Below are 20,359 nucleotides of genomic sequence, written 5' to 3'. Positions count from 1 at the left end.
GCCGATTCCAACCTCATGCTCACATCATCGCTAAAATCAGCCTTATTCTACCTCCATAATATCACCTTACTTTGCCCCTGTCTCAGGTCATCTGCTGCTGAAGGTCTTCATTACCTTTAGACTCGACTATTTCAATGGACTTATGGCTGGTCTCCCACATTCTCCCTGTCATACACTAGAGATCATCCAAAGTGCTGTTCTTTAGCTCACAGCATGTTCCATCCCCCTATCACCCTAATTCTCACTGACGTACATTGACTCCCGGTCAAACAATATCTTGATTTTAGAATTCTATTTCTACTTTTCAAGTCTCTCCATGGCCTTGTCTCTCCTCTCCATTTTTTCAAATCCTCCAACCCCACATCCCTCCAGGGTACCTGTGCTCCTCCAGTTCTGGTTCCTTGTGCATCCCAATTTTAGCTGTGCCATAATTTCTGGCAGTGCCTTCAATTGTCTTGCTCCCAAGCTCTGGAATACGACACCTCTTTTCTTGCTTTACCTTGGCATCCTCCTTTAAGATTCCACAAGAGACAAGGCTGACAGGGAACAACTCACTTTATTCCACACGAGTCACAATAATCACTCATCTCCACTCTCCACCCTCCACTCTCCACGCTTCCACCCCCCCCCCCCCCCCCCCCCGCAGGGTCTCCTTCCATAAACTGCTTCCAGGTCGGGGTTTATATTCTGTGGGGAGCTCCTCCAATTAGGTGTGAGCTCTGCGCCTCCCCCCCCCGCCCAGTCACCTGAGTAGCTGATACTCTGATGCACGTGCTTCTCTGAGCTCTTGCTGCATCTGGCGGTGGCCCAGTTAATTGACTATGTGCACTGCTTGTACTGATGTTGGTTTGTCTTATTGCTGGGGGATTGTATGGCTATTATTGTATTTTGTTTGGCGGCTAGCGGCTGGGTGCTCACCAGTTGCGGCCCTCCTTATGTACACTGGAGATTGAGGGAACCTGCTTGGTGCTAGTGAGTAGGAGGGGTGTTTGCTCCCTCGCTCTCCTCAACCGTGCATTGACTGTCCTGTTCTGGTGGTCTGTGCTGCTTGCGGGTGCCCCTTCACCCACAATGGGCTGCTGCTGGAGCCGGGGGGGGGGGGGGGGGGGGGGGGGGGGGGGAGTGTGTGCTGGGTTGAGTGCTGGCGGCTTTGCCTTGTACTTAATTCTGTTGGGTTTCTTGTGGTTGCTCTGTATTCTGTCTTTCTTTTGTAAACGGATATCGCCATCCATCTCTCTCTCTCTCTCTCCCTCTCTCTTCCTCACTCTCTCCCTCTCCCTCTCTCTCTCTCCCTCTCTCTCTCTCCCTCTCCCTCTCTCTCCCTCTCCCTCTTTTTCCCTCTCTCTCACTCTTTCTCTCACACCATGCCCTGCACTGGGGAGGAGGGGGCGCGTGACGCGGGGGGGGGGGGGGGGGTGGATTTGGAGGAGTACTGGCTTGTGAACTGTTGGTTTCGTATTTTTGGTGTCTTGTAAATGCTTTTAGCATCTTACTGATTTTCGAGACTGGTTTTAGCATGTTGCTGATTCTTTTGTATTCATGAGTTGTCACTAAAATTAAATTATTTGTAGGCGGGGAAGCGGATGCTATACAGCTCTGTCCCTGTAGGGGGTCTTAACAAAGACATTCTTTAAAATTCACCTGTTTTGATTTTGATCAAGCTTTTGGTCATCTCATGTAATATCTCCTTTGCATAGCTTTGCTTTTTCATGCTTCTGTGAAGTGCCTTGGGATGTTTCATCCCATTAAAGGTGCGATATAAATGGAAGTTGATTTTTCTTCTCTTCTTTGTAAAGGTTCTCTCGGCCCTAGCCCTGAATTCACATTGTTTCCTCCACCTCCGGTGGCCTCTCCGAGCTCATCTTGTCCAGGAGGCCCACCATCTGCTCCTTCAGTCCTATTCCCCCTAAACTTCTGACCACCTACATTTACTCCTGGTTCCCATGTTAGCTGAGATTACCCCTCTCCATTAAAATCAATCCAACCCTCTTTGAAAGCTACTGCCCCATCTCCAATCGGACATTCCTCCGAAGTCCTGGAATGTTGTCGCCTCCCAAATGCCTGCCACATTTCCCGTGCATCCATGCCACAGTACAGGACATGCCCTTATCAAAGCCGCAAATGACATCCAGGGTGTGACTGTGGTGAAGATAATTTTTTCCTCCTCCTCCTTCTCAACTTGCCTTTGACAATTGTCATGTGAGAGTACCTTTAAGAAATAGGTGTTTAAGAAATGTACCTTTAAGAAATGGGTGTTTGAGAAATGTACCTTTAAGAAATGGGTGTTTGAGAAATGTACCTTTAAGAAATGGGTGTTTGAGAAATGTACCTTTAAGAAATGGGTGTTTGAGAAATGTACCTTTAAGAAATGGGTGTTTGAGAAATGTACCTTTAAGAAATGGGTGGAGCTGGGCTTTCTATCAGCTTTTTACTTTCGTTTTTGAGCAGGCTGCAGGCAGTGTTTTAGTTTCGTTTTCAGATCTGGATAGCTGCAGTCACAGCCAGAAGGTGACTGTAAATCGATCCTGGTGATTTAAAACTAAGAACAGTAGTGACTGTAACCTAATGTGCTTCTATTGAAAGGTGTTTCTTCTATCTTCTGGATGTTGTTTGGGAAGTTATTGAGCATTACTTAGTGTTGTATTCTTTGGGGGTTGTATTTGGATTTATGGTTGCTAAGATGTTCACTGTAAGTTTTAAAAAGGTTAACTTGAATTGATAGAATAAACATTGTTTTGCTTTAAAAAAATACTTTTCCATTTCTGCTGTACCACTCCTGTAGAGTGGGCCGTGTGCTCCCCATACCACAATCTATTAAACGTTGTGGGTCAGGTGAACTCCATGATACACTTTGGGGTTCTCTCAACCCTGCCCCATAACACAATGTTCACCACGTGATCCTCCAATATGCCTCTCCACCATTGTCCAACTGGGCGGGACTGCATTTGTTAGTTTTGTCATCTGTTTAATTATAGACAGAGAATGGTCTTGCTTCCTGATTTTGCGTTATCTCTGGTTTAACCCAAGAATATATCCTTGACCCCCCCCCCCCCCCCCCCCCATCTCCTGTTTCTTATCTATCTGCTGCTCCTCAGTAGCATCATTCAAAGGTACACCCAGCTCTCCCTCACCAACACACCTCTCGTATCCTCCACTGTCTCTGGTTTATCAGAATGCTTGCCAGAAATCAAGTTCCGCATGAACAGAAATATCCTCCAATAAATTATTTAAACAGCCAATGTTGACTCCCTGCGATAAACTCTCTTTGGCCCTCATCATAAAAACACATCCACTGCTTTTAATGCATCTGATTGGAGGATGTTGATGCTTTCTGAATACCTCTGGGGAGTACAGAATTATATAACATTTCATGCCGTTTGTTCTTGCCTTTTGATGATCGCTAATTCTGAATTCTGAAGGAAAGCTGTGGTATCGCTGTGTGCCATCATCGTTACAAGTCCCCAGCAAGCCAAATGCCCCAACCAGCATGTCACTCAAACAAGGTGCAGATGGTGGATAAGCCACTCCTGGGACTGAGGCTTTTGAGATTTCGACACGGGGTACGTGCGGACGCAATCAGATGTTCATAGCCATGAAATGCTACAACTACGGGAAAACGGTACAGTGCAGACAACTGCAGGTAGTGTCATTAGCCCAGTTGCCCTCAGGACATGGCAAGTCAAGTCGGGAGAAATGTAAGTTCTCAGCACTGCTCCTACACTAATTAAACTGGAGTCACTGTTCTCATTATTTAAACATTACTCTGACAAAGCCATCATGGAGAAGGTTTTAGATAACAGCTTCCAGGAAGGTTTTCAGATCTATCTCAAAGACCCGCACTCGTCAGAAATGTAATAGCAACTAGAAAAAGCAGGACAAGATACTGCAGTGTTAAAGGATGTGGACAAGCAGCATCTTAATACCCTCTCCCGAGTGTGGCACTGACCTAGGAAGACGTATGAAGTGACTTTGCCTGAAGCCCTTTAGCTTTTATTCTATATCTTATCTACAATGCAAATCTATTAAAACACAATTAAGCATAATGCAGGTCAGAACATCAGACTGTCTACCCTCAATAAACACACATATTTGCACAGAATCTACTTACTGTTTTTAACTAAAGGCAACTCATCTCCCTAACGAAGAATTATTTCCTCTGACTCCAGATATCTGCTTTACCAAACCTTCAGCGTTTATGAGAGGTCTGGTGCTGTTGATATATACTTTTCCAATTCGCCATAACTGTAATTCCAATTCTCCACAGAATGGTGAATGACTGGTTTAATGTCATCGCTTCTCAGAATTTTGGCAATCCTGGGTACCGCTGTGTACGGTCATCAAGGAAAATTGCGGCATTTTACTTCATCAGAACACTACCATCTTAATTATTCTCTCCCATTTTAAGGCATTGAAGGCACTAAAGCAGATGACAATCTGGTGTGCTGAATTGATTTGCCACCCTCGCTCACCTGACTGAGTTTTGTGTTGCTGTTCTTGTTGAGCTGGACTGTTTGCAACCTTGGTGTCATATTTAACCTTGAGATGAGCTCCTGACCACATGTCTAGGCCTTCACGATGACCGTGCTCTGTGCATCTCTCCAATTCTCTGTCTCTCTCCCTCCACTTTTAAGACGCGGCCGAAAACCCATCTGATCAAGCTTTTGCCCATCTGCCCCAATATCGCCTCCTGTGGGTCAAATTTTGCTTCATGGCTCCCCCAGAAGCAGCTCGGAACTTTTATCACTTTAAAGACTGTTGTTGAATACCAATTGAAAACCAGGCAGCAACATTAGGGAAACCCAAGGTCTAGCACTGATTTGAAAACCCTTGCAGAGGTGATTTGGACCTCTGGACTTGGTTTTGTTACCTGTGTGGTCGGTAACGTGCTACTCAATCCAGTTACAGCAAAGGCTTCCGGAAGAAGGTTCGAAGTCGTCCAGAAGTTTATGTAAGGTTTATTGAGGAATAGAACTTAACAACTGCGTGAGTTCTTACTTCAAGAACTATACTAGTAGAAAGGTTACAACTTTTACATACAACAACTAGGCCTGACCACACTAGCAGCCCTGTGCTAAATCTCTGCTTCTGCTCTCCTCACAGTATAATCAGCTCCTTTTATACCCGCCAGTGCTGCTCCCTAGTGACCTTTCCATTTCCCATCAACCCTCTCTGTACATACCCATGTATAGATTACTACAGACTTGACCATTTCAATGCACCCCGGGACGGTCTCCCTCTCTTGAGGTTGCAGAGCAAATCCGCCTGTGCTCTGGGACTGGTTCCTTTTTCTCCGCTGTCTGGCAGAAATGACTACAGCCGCCTTGGTCCCAAGCTCTGAAAATCCCTCCCAGAGACTCTGTGTCGGCCTATCCGCCTCACCTCTCCATTGTTCTTTCAAATCTCTCGCTTTGAACAAGTTTTAGGTCCTGCGTTCTAACATCCCTTGCTCAGGGTCAAATATTCTCTGATAGTGCAACTGCAAAATGTCTTGGGACATTTTGCGATGCAGGAGGTGCTACCAAGTGCCAATCTCAAACTATTGCTTTTCAACATGCTTCAACGGAGATTGTCAAATTAATGCACGTGCAATTAGAATTTTGTCCTACTTTGTGAGAAGTGTTGTACTCTTGACCATTGATTAGAAACTGGATTGATAATATTCATATTCATTTCACGTGTGTTCCATGTAAGCTAGTCCAGGGCTGAGTTTAAACCCAGGTGCAGTGGGATGGAGAATACTCTCACCCTTTGGACTGTCGTCATGACAAAGGAATGCACCTCCATCTAGTGGTGGGTTTGGTTACTGCATGGAAAGCCATGAAGGGTAGCTTTTCCTCTGACTGTTTTCCTCACTGTGGGCTCGTTAGTTATTGAGGACGTGTAGAGGCCAGTGCTCCTGTGTCGACGACAGGGCAGGGCATTTAGTGCAGCAGAAATATTTGAATTGCTGCAACTACTGAAAGGAGAAATTGATGTGCCCAGTGACAAATTACAGGTTGTGTCTCGGAACAGGACTTTGATCAAGTATCAGGTTTATCCTTATAATAATAAGAATCTCTATTGTCACAATTAGGCTTACGTAAGCACGGCAATTAAGTTACCATGAAAGGCCCCTAGTCGCCACATTCCGGCACCTGTTCAGGTACACAGAGGGAGAATTCAGAATGTCCAAATTACCTCTTGTGGGAGAAAACCGGAGCACCCGTAGGAAACCCACACAGACACGGGGAGAACGTGCAGACTCCGCACAGACAGTAAAGACTCTTCTCTCTAAGATATGAGTAAGGGGTGCCTTCCCGTAGGAATTGAAGAAAGGAGGTTGATCAAGAATGTGATGTTGGTATTTAGCACTTCGGAAGGGGTGGCAGTAAAAGTCAGTGGCACCCACACGTCCTTAAACATGCATGCCAAGTAGAGAGACTCACTGATCTCCAGCAGAAAGCTCAGGGGACAGAATGCAGCAGTACCTAACAAATCTTAAAACAACGTAAGGAGCATATTTCTTGGCTGCAGACGTTGTGATCTTGCTATGTTAAGCACCAAATGAAATTTTCCGGGAATGTTCTGCAAATGACACAAACCTCTTCCCGCACACTCCTTTCCTCCCGGTCTCTGTGCCTTCTTGCACTGCATGAAGACTGCACGCAGATGTCATACCAAAAGGATGTTTATTCTGACCAGTGAATATGATAGATGGTGGTACCAAGGTTCATAGGAACATAAGAACTAGCAGCAGGAGTCGACAATTCAGCCCCTCGAGTCCACTCTGCCATTTAATATGATCATGGCTGATCTAATTTCGGCCTCGACTTCACCTTCCTGCCCGCTCTCCACAACCCTTCAACCCATTATTAATTAAAAATCTGTCGACAGAACCATAAAACTACAGTGCAGAAGGAGGCTGCCATTTTGCTGAAAGAGCACCCTACTCTACCCACTGCCCCGCCCTATACCTGTAACTCGCCTCAAATTTACTCACTGTACTGGCATCCCCCACACTCTGGCGTAGTGAGTTCCAGAGATTTGTGATCCTTTGAGAGAGTAATTTCTCCACATCTCTGTTTTAAATCTGCTACCCCTTGTCCTAAAACTGTGACCTCTCGTTCTAGATTGCCCCACAAGTGGAAACATCCGCTCAACGCCTACTTTGTCAATACATTTGATTACCTTAAACACCTCAATTAGATCTCCTCTCAGTCTCCTAAACTGCTCAAATGTCTTCACACGAGGTCATCGCTGGATTGGAGGAAATCACTCGCAGGGTTGTTCAGAAAGTCTACGTTTACATAAAACCTGTCTAAGAATTGAAAATTCAATTTGCTCAAAGGATTTAGAAGTCGGTTAAGAAGAGATTAGTGCAGAAATACAAAAAGGTGTACTCTGACCATCACACAGTGTACTCCCTACTCCTTCCCACACGTGCACGCACCTGAATCATGTCTTCAGAATGCCAGAGATCAACAATGACCTGCAGAAGGGAGTTGATTTTCATCATGACCCTACAGGGGTGAAGTCTCACAGCATGGGCCTTGACGGGAATGCAGCATGGCATCACCGTAAAGTAAGTGTGTCAGGCAGTCAAGCTTTACTTTCACCTTTGCTTGGAGCAGACACACACAGAAAGAAGTCCACTGCTGATATCTTCGAGCTTTATGCCTCTGTATAGATCTAGACATGTGCCTTGTCTCAATAAATGAGCCCTTAATGTGCTTACCCAATATCTTTTGAGTGATTGGTGCTTTTATATCATTATAAAAATATGGCACAGCACAGCACGGCTCCTTGCTCAACCCTCTTCAGTGGAAGTACCCGAGTCAGAGCTTTGTGGGTTTAGAAAAAAAAACAAAGAAAATTACAGCACAGGAACAGGCCCTTCGGCCCTCCCAGCCTGCGCCGATCCAGATCCTTTATGAAATGAAAATTGCTTATTGTCACGAGTAGGCTTCAATGAGGTTACTGTGAAAAGCCCCTAGTCACCACATTCCAGCGCCTGCCCGGGAGGCTGATACGGGAATTGAACCATGCTGCTGGCCTGCTTGGTCTGCTTTTAAAAGCCAGCGATTTAGCCCAATGAGCTAAATCAGCCCCTAAACCTGTCGCCTATTTTCCAAGGATCTACTTCCCTCTGTTCCCCACCCATTCATATATCTGTCTAGATGCATCTGAAATTATGCTATCGTGCCCGCCCCGACCACCTCCGCTGGCAAAGCGTTCCAGGCACCCACCACCCTCTGTGTAAAAAACCTTCCTCGCACATCTCCCTTAAACTTTCCCCCTCTCACCTTGAAATCGTGACCCCTTGTAATTGACACCCCCAATCTTGGAAAAAGCTTGTTGCTATCCACCCTGTCCATACCTCTCATAATTTTGTAGACCTCAATCAGGTCCCACCTCAACCTCTGTCTTTCCAATGAAAACAATCCTAATCTACTCAACCTTTCTTCATAGCTAGCACCCTCCATAACTGGCAACATCCTGGTGAACCTCCTCTGCACCCTCTCCAAAGCATCCACATCCTTCTGGTAATGTGGTGACCAGAACTGCATTCAATATTCCAAATGTGGCCTAACCAAAGTCCTATACAACTGTAACATGACCTGCCGACTCTTGTACTCAATACCCCATCCGATGAAGGCTCTTCCACTTGTGCACACGATCTAGGTTGATCATCCAATGCATTACTAAAAGGTTATTTCACTGTCATGAGGACCATCTTTCGGATGTTCAACAGAGACAAAATTGAGGAGGCATCAGTGCAAGCAACCAGCTGAAGGAACACTTGTTAAAAAATATACATATTTTAACAAAACCAGGGGGTGAGATTGCCTGTCATGGTGGCCAATCCAGTGATGGAACTAAGAATCTTAGAAATGCTCCTGTTCAGAGTTTAGCCAACTGTCAAGAAAGCAAACTGTCTGATTGAAATGTTATCAGGAAAGATGTGGTTCCGATCCATCTCAAGACCCTTTGTTCACAGCAGTAAAGCAGGTTAAAAAGTGACGTGACCATCAATTCACTCGTGACACGAGAGGAAGTAAACTGTGGCTTTAATAGACTTACAACTGAGCCTGCCTGCGACCAGAAGAACTGAGGGCAGACTCACAAGACTGCAGCATGTTATACTACCGGTAGTGGGAGGGGCCATGGGCGGAGCCAAGGGTGGAGCCCTGTACAAGCTCCTCATCTCCCCCTGTGGGCAGAGCCGCGCAACGGCTCACAGACAGAGCCCACAAGGACATAATGCTATATAGTGTTAATTAAGCAATATACAATCACCACAAAAAGTACTTTCAGTTAATATTTAACATGAGTAATTTAGAGGAAAGGAAATATTGGTACACAACAGAGGTGATAACAACCCCACACAAACAACTAGATTTAATGGAGGTGATGAGGGTCTCACCCATCAGCTGAGAGTCAGTGAGAGCCTTTCATTGTCTCTTTTCATGAAGGCCCTCCAAATTTATTGCCAGTCAGGTACTTGACAGACCAACAACGATCTGGGATCAAGGACCCCGAGGTCGTGGCTGTCCCTCCCTTGGAGAGTGGCCAGCCAATCAGGGGCTGGGAGCTCTATTGGACAGCAGCACCTTCAGTGAAGCGGTGGCTATTGCTGTTAAAACACCCAACTCATGGACTGGAATATTGCCAGATACCAGGGCACAGGTGGGTGATGGCAGGAAGAGGGTTACAGTGTCGAGTGGCCAGGGAAAGTGCGGCAGCAGCAAGGATTGAGCAGCCCTCCGCTCCTCGCCCCCTCCTGGGGCAAACCCTCACTGGCTGCCCGGTTAATAAGTTTATTCATGAACAGAGGTTATTCATGAAGGCCCTGGGGCAGCACGGTGGCCTAGTGGTTAGCACAACTGCCTCACGGCGCTGAGGTCCCAGGTTCGATACTGGCTCTGGGTCACTGTCCGTGTGGAGTTTGCACATTCTCCCCGTGTCTGCATGGGTTTCGCCCCCACAACCCAAAAATGTGCAGAGTAGGTGGATTGGCCACGCTAAATTGCCCCTTAATTGGAAAAAATAATTGGGTAATCTAAATTTATTTTTTTTTTAAAAATTCATGAAGGCCCTGCCTTCTCAACCTTGCCCCTCGTCTGAGGTGTGGTGATCCTCAGGTTAAACCACCACCAGACAGCTCAACCATCTCGAAGGGGAAAGCAGCCTATGGTCGTCAGAGACTATGAAGACTTTACTTTTAGTAACTGCAGCTGTGGGAAGAGACATTAATTGCTCATCTAATGGGTCTCAAATGATAGTGGAGTGGGAAGGCCGTCCATGGATCACTCTGTCTTGGATTTGATCAGAGTGGAGATGCGAAGGTAGCACGGTCGCCATCCACTGCACACCCACCCGATTAATGCCCCCACCACCAGACACACACAACAGAGAAGAGCATTAAATTCTGCCCAAAGGATTGAATATTAAATGTCAGAAGCAAAAAGATAGACTCCAGTTGACGGGGATGTACTGAACGGATGTACAAACGGTGGCTCTCCTCCGAAGAATTTAAAATTAGGCATTTTTCGTCCGAAATAGTCCTCCAGAAACAGGAAAAAAACATCCCCTCACCCTCTCCAATCGAAATACAATGAGCAATGCTGAACAATGGCAGCTCCAGAGGCCGAAAAGAGGCAAAAAACAACAGAAGCCAGAAGAAATGAGCAAACAGGACGACAGACCCACGAGGTGAAGAAATTCTGGCCACACCCAAAAAAGAGGGACCAACAAGCTGCACGCGGGGCTCCCCCTCACCAGAGGACGGATGGAAGAAGTTCCCCATCAGGGAGCTAAGGGACCTCAAAGATTACATCAAGATCGACATAAAAGCAGCGGTCAAGATGGCGGTCGTGGAAGCACTGGCCGTCAAGCAGATGGTCCTGGACAAGGCGGAGAGGCAACTAGAGGCCCAGGGGAACACCATTAAAGAACTGGGAAAGGCCTCAAGAGACCAGAGCGACCGGATTGTTGCCCTGGAGAGGGGAATAGCGAGGTTGGTGCAACACAGGGGAACCTAAAAGGAAAATAGAAGACCAGGTGAACCAGTCACAATGTCAAAATCTGTGGATAGTGGATCTGCCGGAGGGAACCGAAGCAGGAACCCCACAGACTATGTGGCCCAGATGCTGGGAAACCTGGTAGGAAGGGACAGCTTCCCAAACCTGCCAGAGATAGATTGAGCCCATAGGTGCCAGAGAGCAGCTGAAGGAGATAAAATGAAAAATGAAAATCGCTTATTGTCACAAGTAGGCTTCAAATGAAGTTACTGTGAAAAACCCTTAGTTGCCACACTTCGGCGCCTGTTGGGGGAGGCTGGTACGGAACTTGAACCATGCTGCTGGCCTGCCTTGGTCTGCTTTCAAAGCCAGCAATTTAGCCCTGTGCTAAACCAGCCCCTGATCGCCAAGATGCAGCGGCAGCAGGACCGGGAACGAATCCTACGCTGGGCCAGGCAGACAAAGGCCTGCAACTGGGACAGACACCAGATTCGGGTATATCAGGACATTGGGGCAGACCTGGCCAAGTGCTGGGCGTAGTTTAATAGAAGAAAGGCGCCTTCTTCAAAATCGGGGGGGTGGGGGGAAGTTTGGGATGCTGTACCCAGCCAAATTCTGGGTCACTTTCAGGATAGGGAGTGTTACGTTACAGGCCCTGCGGACGCGGACAAATTTGTCCAAGGGCACAGTCTGCAGAGGCAGCAACAGGAGCAGCAAGGAAATTGGAAAGACTGAAACACAAAAAGACAATTTGCACGGGACTGTACCACTTCGCTGTGAACCTGGGAGCTACAACACAGAAAGAAGAGGGCAAGGGCAGCAGAATGCAGGAAAGGGGGAGGACGAAGAAGAGAGGGACGAAAGGTTACGGGCGAGGGAGAGGCTTAGACCGACCCCAGGAGGGGGGGGGGGCGACCACACGAGTGGGAAAGCTAGTGCCAGGAGGTATGAGTGAAGGGGGGTCACGGTTCATCTTCCACCGGGGAGAGAGTGCCTGGCGAAGTGGGCGGGTGGGGGGGGGGGTACACCGTAGCTAGGTGGGTAAACGGGGGAGGTAGAATGGGGGGAGAAACAGTAGGGAGGAGGAGAGGAAGTGGGGGGGGAGAAGCAGAATCAACAGCTGAAGGAGTGAGCCTTTGACCGTTCTTTCTTTTTGGTTTAGCTAGTGGAATGATTCAACCGTTTTCCCAAAGAGCAGAATCCACCTCTGCTGATCAGAACTTGGATTTGGGATTTATTTATTGTCACCTGTTCCGAGCTACAGTGAAAAGTATTTTTCTGCGAACAGCTCAACAGATCATTCAGTACGTGAAAAGAAAAGGGAATAAAAGAAAATACATAATAGGGCAACGCAAGATATACAATGTAATTACATCACACTGGCATCGGATGAAGCATACAGGGTGTAGTGTTAATGAGGTCAGTCCATAAGAGGGTCATTTTGGAGTCTGGTGACAGTGGGGAAGAAGCTGTTTTTGAGTCTGTTCGTGCGTGTTCTCAGACTTCTGTATCTCCTGCCCGATGGAAGAAGTTGGAAGAGTGAGTAAGCCGGGTGGGCGGGGTCTTTGATTATGCTGCCTGCTTTCCCCAGGTAGCGGTAGGTGTAGATGGAGTCAATGGATGGGAGGCAGGTTTGTGTGATGGACTGGGCTGTGTTCACGACTGTCTGAAGTATCTTGCGCTCTTTGGCCGAGCAGTTGCCATACCAGGCTGTGATGCAGCCAGATAGAGTCCTTTCTATGGTACATCTGTAAAAGTTGGTGAGAGTTAATGCGGACATGCCGAATTTCCATAGTTTCCTGAGAAAGTATAGACGCTGTTGTGTTTTCTTAAGTGGTAGGGTCGCCCTGGGTGGTCCAGGACAGATATTTGGAGATGTGCACCCCTAGGAATTTGAAACTGCTAACCATCTCCACCTCGGCCCAGTTGATGCTGACAGGGGTGTATATAGTTCTTTGCTTCCTGAATTCAATGACCAGCTCTTTAGTTTCACTGGCATTGAGGGACAGATTGTTGTCGCTGCACCACTCCACTAGGTTCTCAATCTCCCTCCTGTATTCTGACTCATCGTTATTCAAGATCTGGCCCACTATGGTCGTATTGTCAGCAAACTTGGTCGTATTGTCAGCAAAGATGGAGTTGGAACCAAATTTTGCCACACAGTCGTGTGTGTACAGGGAGTATATTGGGGGGGGGGGGGGGGGGGCGCGAAGTACGCAGCCTTGCGGGCCCCGGTACTTGCACAAGCAGTTGTCTTAAAATCCATTTAATTTGATAAAAGTTGTGACATGATCCATTTAAAATAGCATTAGAAATACTTTGAAGTATTCCATAATGATGCAAAGAATTCTTTGTTGCCAACTTTGTGATAACATGAATAACTTCACATGTTCAGTATGCCACCCCCACTGTTCATTTGCAAATTTATAGCCTGTACTGATCTGTTTGAACCATGCCCCTCCCCAGAAATGTATCTTTTCCCTGCAGAACTTGTAATTTCCGTAAATAAAGTTAGGTATTCTATTCTCTATATGCGTTCACGATCATTAATACATATTTTGGTGGGAATAATAGTCCCAGCCAGAGCTTCAGGAGAGTTTGCTGATCTTAGCTATCCTATAATAGAGCTATTACCATTGGTAAGTACTCTCTGGTTGCCATTATCTACCCCATCATTATCAGTTTACAGCTTCCTACTTAGCCTCATGAGTTCTAGTTTGATTTCTAGCATGGGATCTCATCTGAAGCTTTCCAAAAGTCGAGATTTACAAGACCAATTAGATTAGCATTATTGTTTAACACTCTTACATCCTTAAAGATTTCCAAGAGATTTGTTTGACATGTCCTGTCTTGCATAACCCCGCGATGCCTTGAATTTATTAGCATAATTCTCATTAAATCGGAAATACTTTAATTCCTTAATAATTGGAGTGCCCATTTTAGGTGGCAGGCTAACAGGGCTGCAATTCTGAAGAACATAGCTCTCACCTTTTCAAACCTGAAGTAACATTAGTTAGTTTTCAGCCATCTGCTACTGTCTGTGTTCAACAAGCCATGAAGGTTGTGCCCAAGGCTCCTTATTTCTATCTTTACACATTCAAAGCACTCCTCTATGAATACCTTGGCTGCTCAACATCCCAAAACAGTATAAAACAGTACCTTAAGGTTCTCGGGCTGTCTGAGTCAACCATTCAACCTCATCAGCTGAAGACAAAGGTTAACAAACGTATCGGGGTTGATGACCACCTGTAAATATTGACACACCTCCAGGAACCTATAGCTACTCAAAGGGAAAGCTCCAGCATACGCTTCTATTTGTTTACAAAAATAACTTGTACTTATTGTTATGGGGCAGGGTTTAGAGAACACCAAAGTGTATCATGGAGTTCACCTGACCCACAACTTTTAATAGATTTTGGTTATGGGGAGTACAATGGCCCACTCTACAGATGCGATGCAACAGAGATCTAAAGTACTTTTAAAACAAAACAATGTTTATTCTATGAATCCAGTGAACATTTTATAAACACACAGTAAACATCTTAGCAACTATCAACTTAAATACTCCCCCCAAAGAATACAGTACTCTATAAGTAACCCTTAATCTTTCCGAGCAACATCCATAAGACAAATACGCTCTTTAACAAAGATAGCAGGTTTAAATTCTCTACTGAGAGCAGTTATCACTTTTAAATCACCAAATGATCTGAAGACATTCTTTTCATGCAGAGAGATCAAAATTACACCTTGTTTGGCTGGCTGCAGCTCCAACTCTGAAAACGAAACCAAGCACACACTGTAGCTGCCAGCTCAAGACAAAAGTAAAACAGACAGACAGCCCAGCTTCCCCCACACTCTGACATCACTACAGCTATTTGATAAACACCCATATCTTAAAGGTACTCTCGCATGACATTATATAGCACAATAGACCATAAGATAGATGAGCAGTGTTCGGCAATTCGACCCATTGAGTCTGCCCCGCCATTCGATCATGACTGATATGCTTCGCATCCCCATTCTGCTGACTTTACTCTGTAACCCCTAATCCCTTTATTAATCAAGAACCTATCTATCTTTGTCTTAAAGACACTCAGTGACTTGAGGCGGAACTTACCGGCTGTTCACACTGACGAGAAATTCCGGTCCCATGCTGGGGCAAGGGTTTCCTGGCGACAAGAGGTGCTGTCACCGGCACTGGAAAATCCCGTTGAGAGCGACGGTGTCAGTAGATCCCACTGGCGGGCCACCGAAAAACACACTGCGGGGTGGTCGGTAAATCCTGCCCTTGGCCTCCACAGCCTTCTGTAGCAGTGAGGTCACCACTCTCTGGCTGAAGGAATTCCTCCTCATCTCTGTTTTAGAGGATTGTTCCTTCAGTCAAGGCTGTGCCCTCAGGTTCTAGTTTCTCCTACGAGTAGAAACATCTTCTCCAGGTCCACTCTATCTCTGCCTCTTAGTATTCTGTAAGTTTCAATTAGAATCCCCCCTCATCCTTGTCAACTCCATTGAGTGCAGACACAGAGTCTTCAACCACTCCCTGTATGACAAGCTCTTCATTCCAGGGATTATTCTTGTGAACCTCCTCTGTACCCTCTCCAAGGCCAGCACATCTATGGGCCCAAAACTGCTCACAATATTCCAAATGGGGTCTGACCGGAGCCTTTTACAGCCTCAGAAGTACATCCCTGGTCTTGTAGTCCAACCCTCTCGAAATGAATGCTAACATTGCATTTGCCTTCCTGTCAACTGAACCTGCACATTAACCTTAACAGAATCCTGAACCAAGACTCCTATATCCCTTTGTGCTTCCAATTTACATGGAATTTACAGTGCAGAAGGAGGCCATTCGGCCCATCGAGTCTGCAATGGCTCCTGGAAAGAGCACCCTACCCAAGGTTAACACCTCCACCCTATTGCCATAACCCAGTAACCCCACCCAACACTAAGGGCAACTTTGGACACTAAGGGCAATTTATCATGGCCAATCCACCTAACCTGCACATCTTTGGACTGTGGGAGGAAACCGGAGCACCCGGAGGAAACCCACGCACACACGGGGAGGATGTGCAGACTCCACACAGACAGTGACCCAAGCCGGAATCGAACCTGGGACCCTGGAGCTGTGAAGCGATTGTGCTATCCACAATGCTACCGTGCTGCCCAAAGCCTTTCCATATTTAGAAAATAATCCATGCCTCCATTCATACCGTAATGCATAACCTCACACCTTTCCACATTGTATTCCATCTGCCACTTCTTTACCAACTCTGCTAAACTGTCTAGCACTATTTTCAGGCTCTCTGCTTTCTGAACACTTCCTGACCCTCTACATATTTTTATATCATCTGCAAACTTAGCAACAATGTCCTCAGATCCTTCTTCCAGATCGTTAATATGTTTCGTGACTAGTTATGGTCCCAACACTGACCCCTGCAGAACACCACTAGTCACCGGCTGCCATCCTGAAAAAGACCCCTTTCTCCCCACTCTCTGCCTTAAGCCAGTCAGCCAACCCTCTGTCCATGCCAGTACCTTGCCGCTAACACTATGGGCTCTTATCTTATTTAGGAGCTTCCTGTATGGTACCTTGTCAAAGATTTTCTGGAAATGCAAATGTGTCATGTCCACTGCTGTTTAAGAAGGGAGGGAGGCAGAAGACGGGAAATTATAGGCCGGTTAGCTTGACTTTGGTCATTGGTGAGATTTTAGAATCTGTTATTAAAGATGAGATCGCAAAGTACTTGGAAGTGCATGGTAAAGTAGGACTGAGTCAGCACAGCTTTGTCAAAGCAAGGTCACGTCTGACAAATCTGTTAGAGTTCTTTGAGGAGGTAACAAGGACGTTAAACAAAGGAGAACCAGTGGACGTGATTTATATAGATTTCCAGAAGGTCTTTGACAAGATGCCGCATAAGAGACTGTTAAATAAGTGTTCAGGGTAAGATCCTGGCATGGATAGAGTATTGACTGACTGGCAGAAGGCAGAGAGTGGAGATAAAGGGGTCTTTTTCAGGATGGCAGCCGGTGACTAGTGGTGTGCCTCAGAGGTCTGTGCTGGGGCCACAACTTTTTACAATATACATTAATGACCTGGAAGAAGGAACTGAATGCACTGTTGCGAGGTTTGCAGATGATACAAAGATCGGCAGAGGGACAGATAGTACTGAGGAAGCAAGGGGGCTGCAGAAGGATTTGGACAAGCTAGGAAAGTGGGCAATGAAGAGGCAAATGTAGAAAAGTGTGAGGTTATGCACTTTGGAAGGAGGAATTTAAGCATAGGCTATTTTCTGAATGGGGAAATGCTTAGGAAATCAGAAGCACAAAGGGACTTGGGAGTCCTTGTTCTCGATTCTCTTAAGGTTAATGTGCAGGTTAGCACAGTGGGCTAAACAGCTGGCTTGTAATGCAGAACAATGCCAGCAGCGTGGGTTCAATTCCCGTATCGGCCTCCCCTAGCAGGCACCGGAATAAGGCGACTAGGGGCTTTTCACAGTAACTTCATTGAAGTCTACTTGTGACAATAAGGGATTATTATTATTATTCAGTTGGCTTAAGAAGGCAAATGCAATGTCAGCATTCATGTCAAGAGGGCTAGAATACACGACCAGGGATGTACTTCTGAGGCTGTATAAGGCTCTGGTCAGACCCCATTTGGAGTATTGTGAGCACATATTGAATGAAGTTTTCAGTTCAAACAATTGTCTTTTAAGCCCAAGTAAGTATTGCTCTGATTCATTGTAACTGAAATTGAAGATCCCAATTAAAATGAATCACAGCACCTACTGGACAGTATCCTGCTTGACTAATTCACACTAGTCTTTGAGCTGTACGAGCAACATCCAATTAGATCATGTCCACACCACTAATTAACCAACTCCAGAAAATTGAACGATTAGGCTTTGCATTGTAAGAGAGCCAAGACAAAGCCACAATTTGATGAATTATTAAGCATCCTTTTCCCCCAATGAGTTCCAGGCCAGACTCTGATCATGGCATTGTTCAACCACCTGACTTTTTCAGCCCGAGCTCCTCAGAAATAATGGTACCAGTCGCATCTCTGAGCCAGCCTGATGTAGAATGAGCACAGGATCTGCTCAAACCATTATCTCCCCACTCAAACCTTAAAAAGATCATTTGTTTCTGACAATTCTCTGTACAGCTACGGCAAAGTGTTCCTTCTGCTTATAATGAATTTCAGAAAGCTCAAACCTATCTAATTCCATGCACGACGGATGCTTATTGACAGATGAAGAGCAGCCTCCACATCACTCACGCAGAACAAGAGTCAACCCGAGTCAGGGCGGCATGCGGCACAGTGGTTAGCACTGGGACTGCGACGCTGAGCACCCGGGTTCGAGTCCCGGCCCTGGGTCACTGTCCGTGTGGAGTTTGCACATTCTCCCCATGTCTGCGTGCGTTTCACCCCCACAACCCTAAAGATGTGCAGGGTAGGTGGAATGGTCACACTAAAATTGCCCCTTAATTGGAAAAAAAAGTAATTGGGTACTCTAAATTTATAAAAAAAAGAGAGTCAACTGAGTCCTTTTTTTTGACTGTAGTTCAGAGATGGTAGCCTTCCCTCTGACCTTCCAGGGGAGCCTGCTTTGGTTCTTTTTTTTTAAAGTTGTATAGCGTGGCTGCAGGGTGCAAGAGCTAAAGGCAGCCGTCACTTACAGAATTTACAGAGCAGAAGGAGGCCATTCGGCCCATCGAGTCTGCACCGGCTCTTGGAAAGAGCACCCTACCCAAGGTCAACACCTCCACCCTATCTCCATAACCCAACCCAACACAAAGGGCAATTTTGGACACTAAGGGCAATTTAGCATGGCCAGTCCACCTAACCTGCACATCTTTGGACTGTGGGAGGAAACCGGAGCACCCGGAGGAAACCCACGCACACACGGGGAGGATGTGCAGACTCCGCACAGACAGTGACCCAACGGGGAATCGAACCTGGGACCCTGGAGCTGTGAAGCAATTACGCTATCCACAATGCTACCGTGCGGCCCTTGATGTGGTCCGTGCGGTCACAATGATGAATGTCTCGCCAAGCCAATCTTGGGTTGTTGCTGAAAGCACAAAGGCTGTGAAATTAAATGTTTGCATACAGAGAGGTAAACTCGGAGCCTTCCTGCAGTTTATTCATTACCCAGAACATTTTCCAAGTTCTCTGCATCAGCGGGCATTGGTTGGTACTATTTGTGAAGTTCGGATCACAAGGGCTCATAAGACCACGCAGCCTTAGAAAAATTCTGACTGCCTTAAAGGAAGAAGGAAGGAAATAGAACGACATGTATTCATATGATGCCTTCATAACCTCACTACAGCCCAAAGCACAAACTCTGGGCACGTAATTACTTTGGAGGCAGTAACCCAAGGTTACTCAAGCTTAGCATGCATCCACACCCTAAGGATCTGGAGTTTGCCTGGTTGAAAAACTCCACATCCAAATGATGTGCGTGACCACAGTATTACCACCGACTATGGAATCAAATGCTCTTTTAAAAAGTGCACTACTTAATGTTGTGTATTACCTGAATGTAGATGTCCTTCCCTTCTCGATTGATCTTGACACTGTGAAGCTGGCCATTTGCCCAGTTCCTGGTATCAATGCTCAGGAAAGCAGGATCTTTATCACCATCCAGTTTGTATCTTACTTGAAAGCTCCCTGGAAGGAAAGAGTTGATTGATTTCAATTGTGGAGAAATGATCCGCTTCGCAGGATGTAAACACAGGTCAAAATTCAAATACCAAATCAGTTTTTGTATTCAAGAAAAGATAATTACTTTTGATGGCATATCAAAATTAACGGGTGTCTCATCCATGTTTCCAATGCACGATAAATTATAGCTGTTAGCTTTGCGATGTTTGATAACAAATCTATGAAAACTTATCACTTTTTCTTCTAATTCTTTTGGGAGTCTCTGTGCTATTTTTGTTTTTCTTCTTAACACAAAGTCATGTCTTTTCATGAACCGCGTACACCATCCGGGACTTGCAGTAAACTCACGAATGCCCATGTTTCTAGCTTCTCGTAAAGCATAAAGTCTTATTTTAGATCGTGTTATTATGTAACCATTTTCCCAATTTTCGGACACCCACTTTGAGACTTCATCTTCTAACTGCGGCCAATGACATTTCGACCCTCGATTTGCGCATTTATAGGAAGGACTTGCCATCAATTGTTCTTTTTGCTTTCTCCAGTTTCGGACACAGATTTCTCCGACGCCAAACAGGTTTCCAGCTTTAACATTGTTGCTTTGTTCCGCTTCGGCAACAACTTGCAGTTTCCATTTGGCTGTATATTTCTTCGCTGATCTTTTCTCCATTTTTGCTAAGGGTCGATTGTGTCACCT

The 20,359-nt window shown here is 46.0% G+C and overlaps 1 protein-coding gene across 2 annotated transcripts in view; it reads right to left on the bottom strand.

Annotated features, from left to right (window-relative positions):
• LOC119962139 (contactin-associated protein-like 5) overlaps positions 1 to 20,359 on the bottom strand; it is a 1,052,391-nt gene that overhangs the window by 169,891 nt on the left and 862,141 nt on the right. For both annotated transcript variants that reach the window (XM_038790062.1, XM_038790063.1), the window contains exon 20: positions 19,538 to 19,671. In XM_038790062.1, coding sequence (XP_038645990.1) covers positions 19,538 to 19,671 — 134 coding nt within the window. The remainder of the gene's footprint in view (positions 1 to 19,537; positions 19,672 to 20,359) is intronic.

This window comes from Scyliorhinus canicula, chromosome 2, assembly GCF_902713615.1.
Source record: "Scyliorhinus canicula chromosome 2, sScyCan1.1, whole genome shotgun sequence".
NCBI classification, from domain to species: domain Eukaryota; kingdom Metazoa; phylum Chordata; class Chondrichthyes; order Carcharhiniformes; family Scyliorhinidae; genus Scyliorhinus; species Scyliorhinus canicula.
Note: the sequence above shows the minus strand (reverse complement) of the source record. Positions and strands in the feature narration are given on the sequence as shown.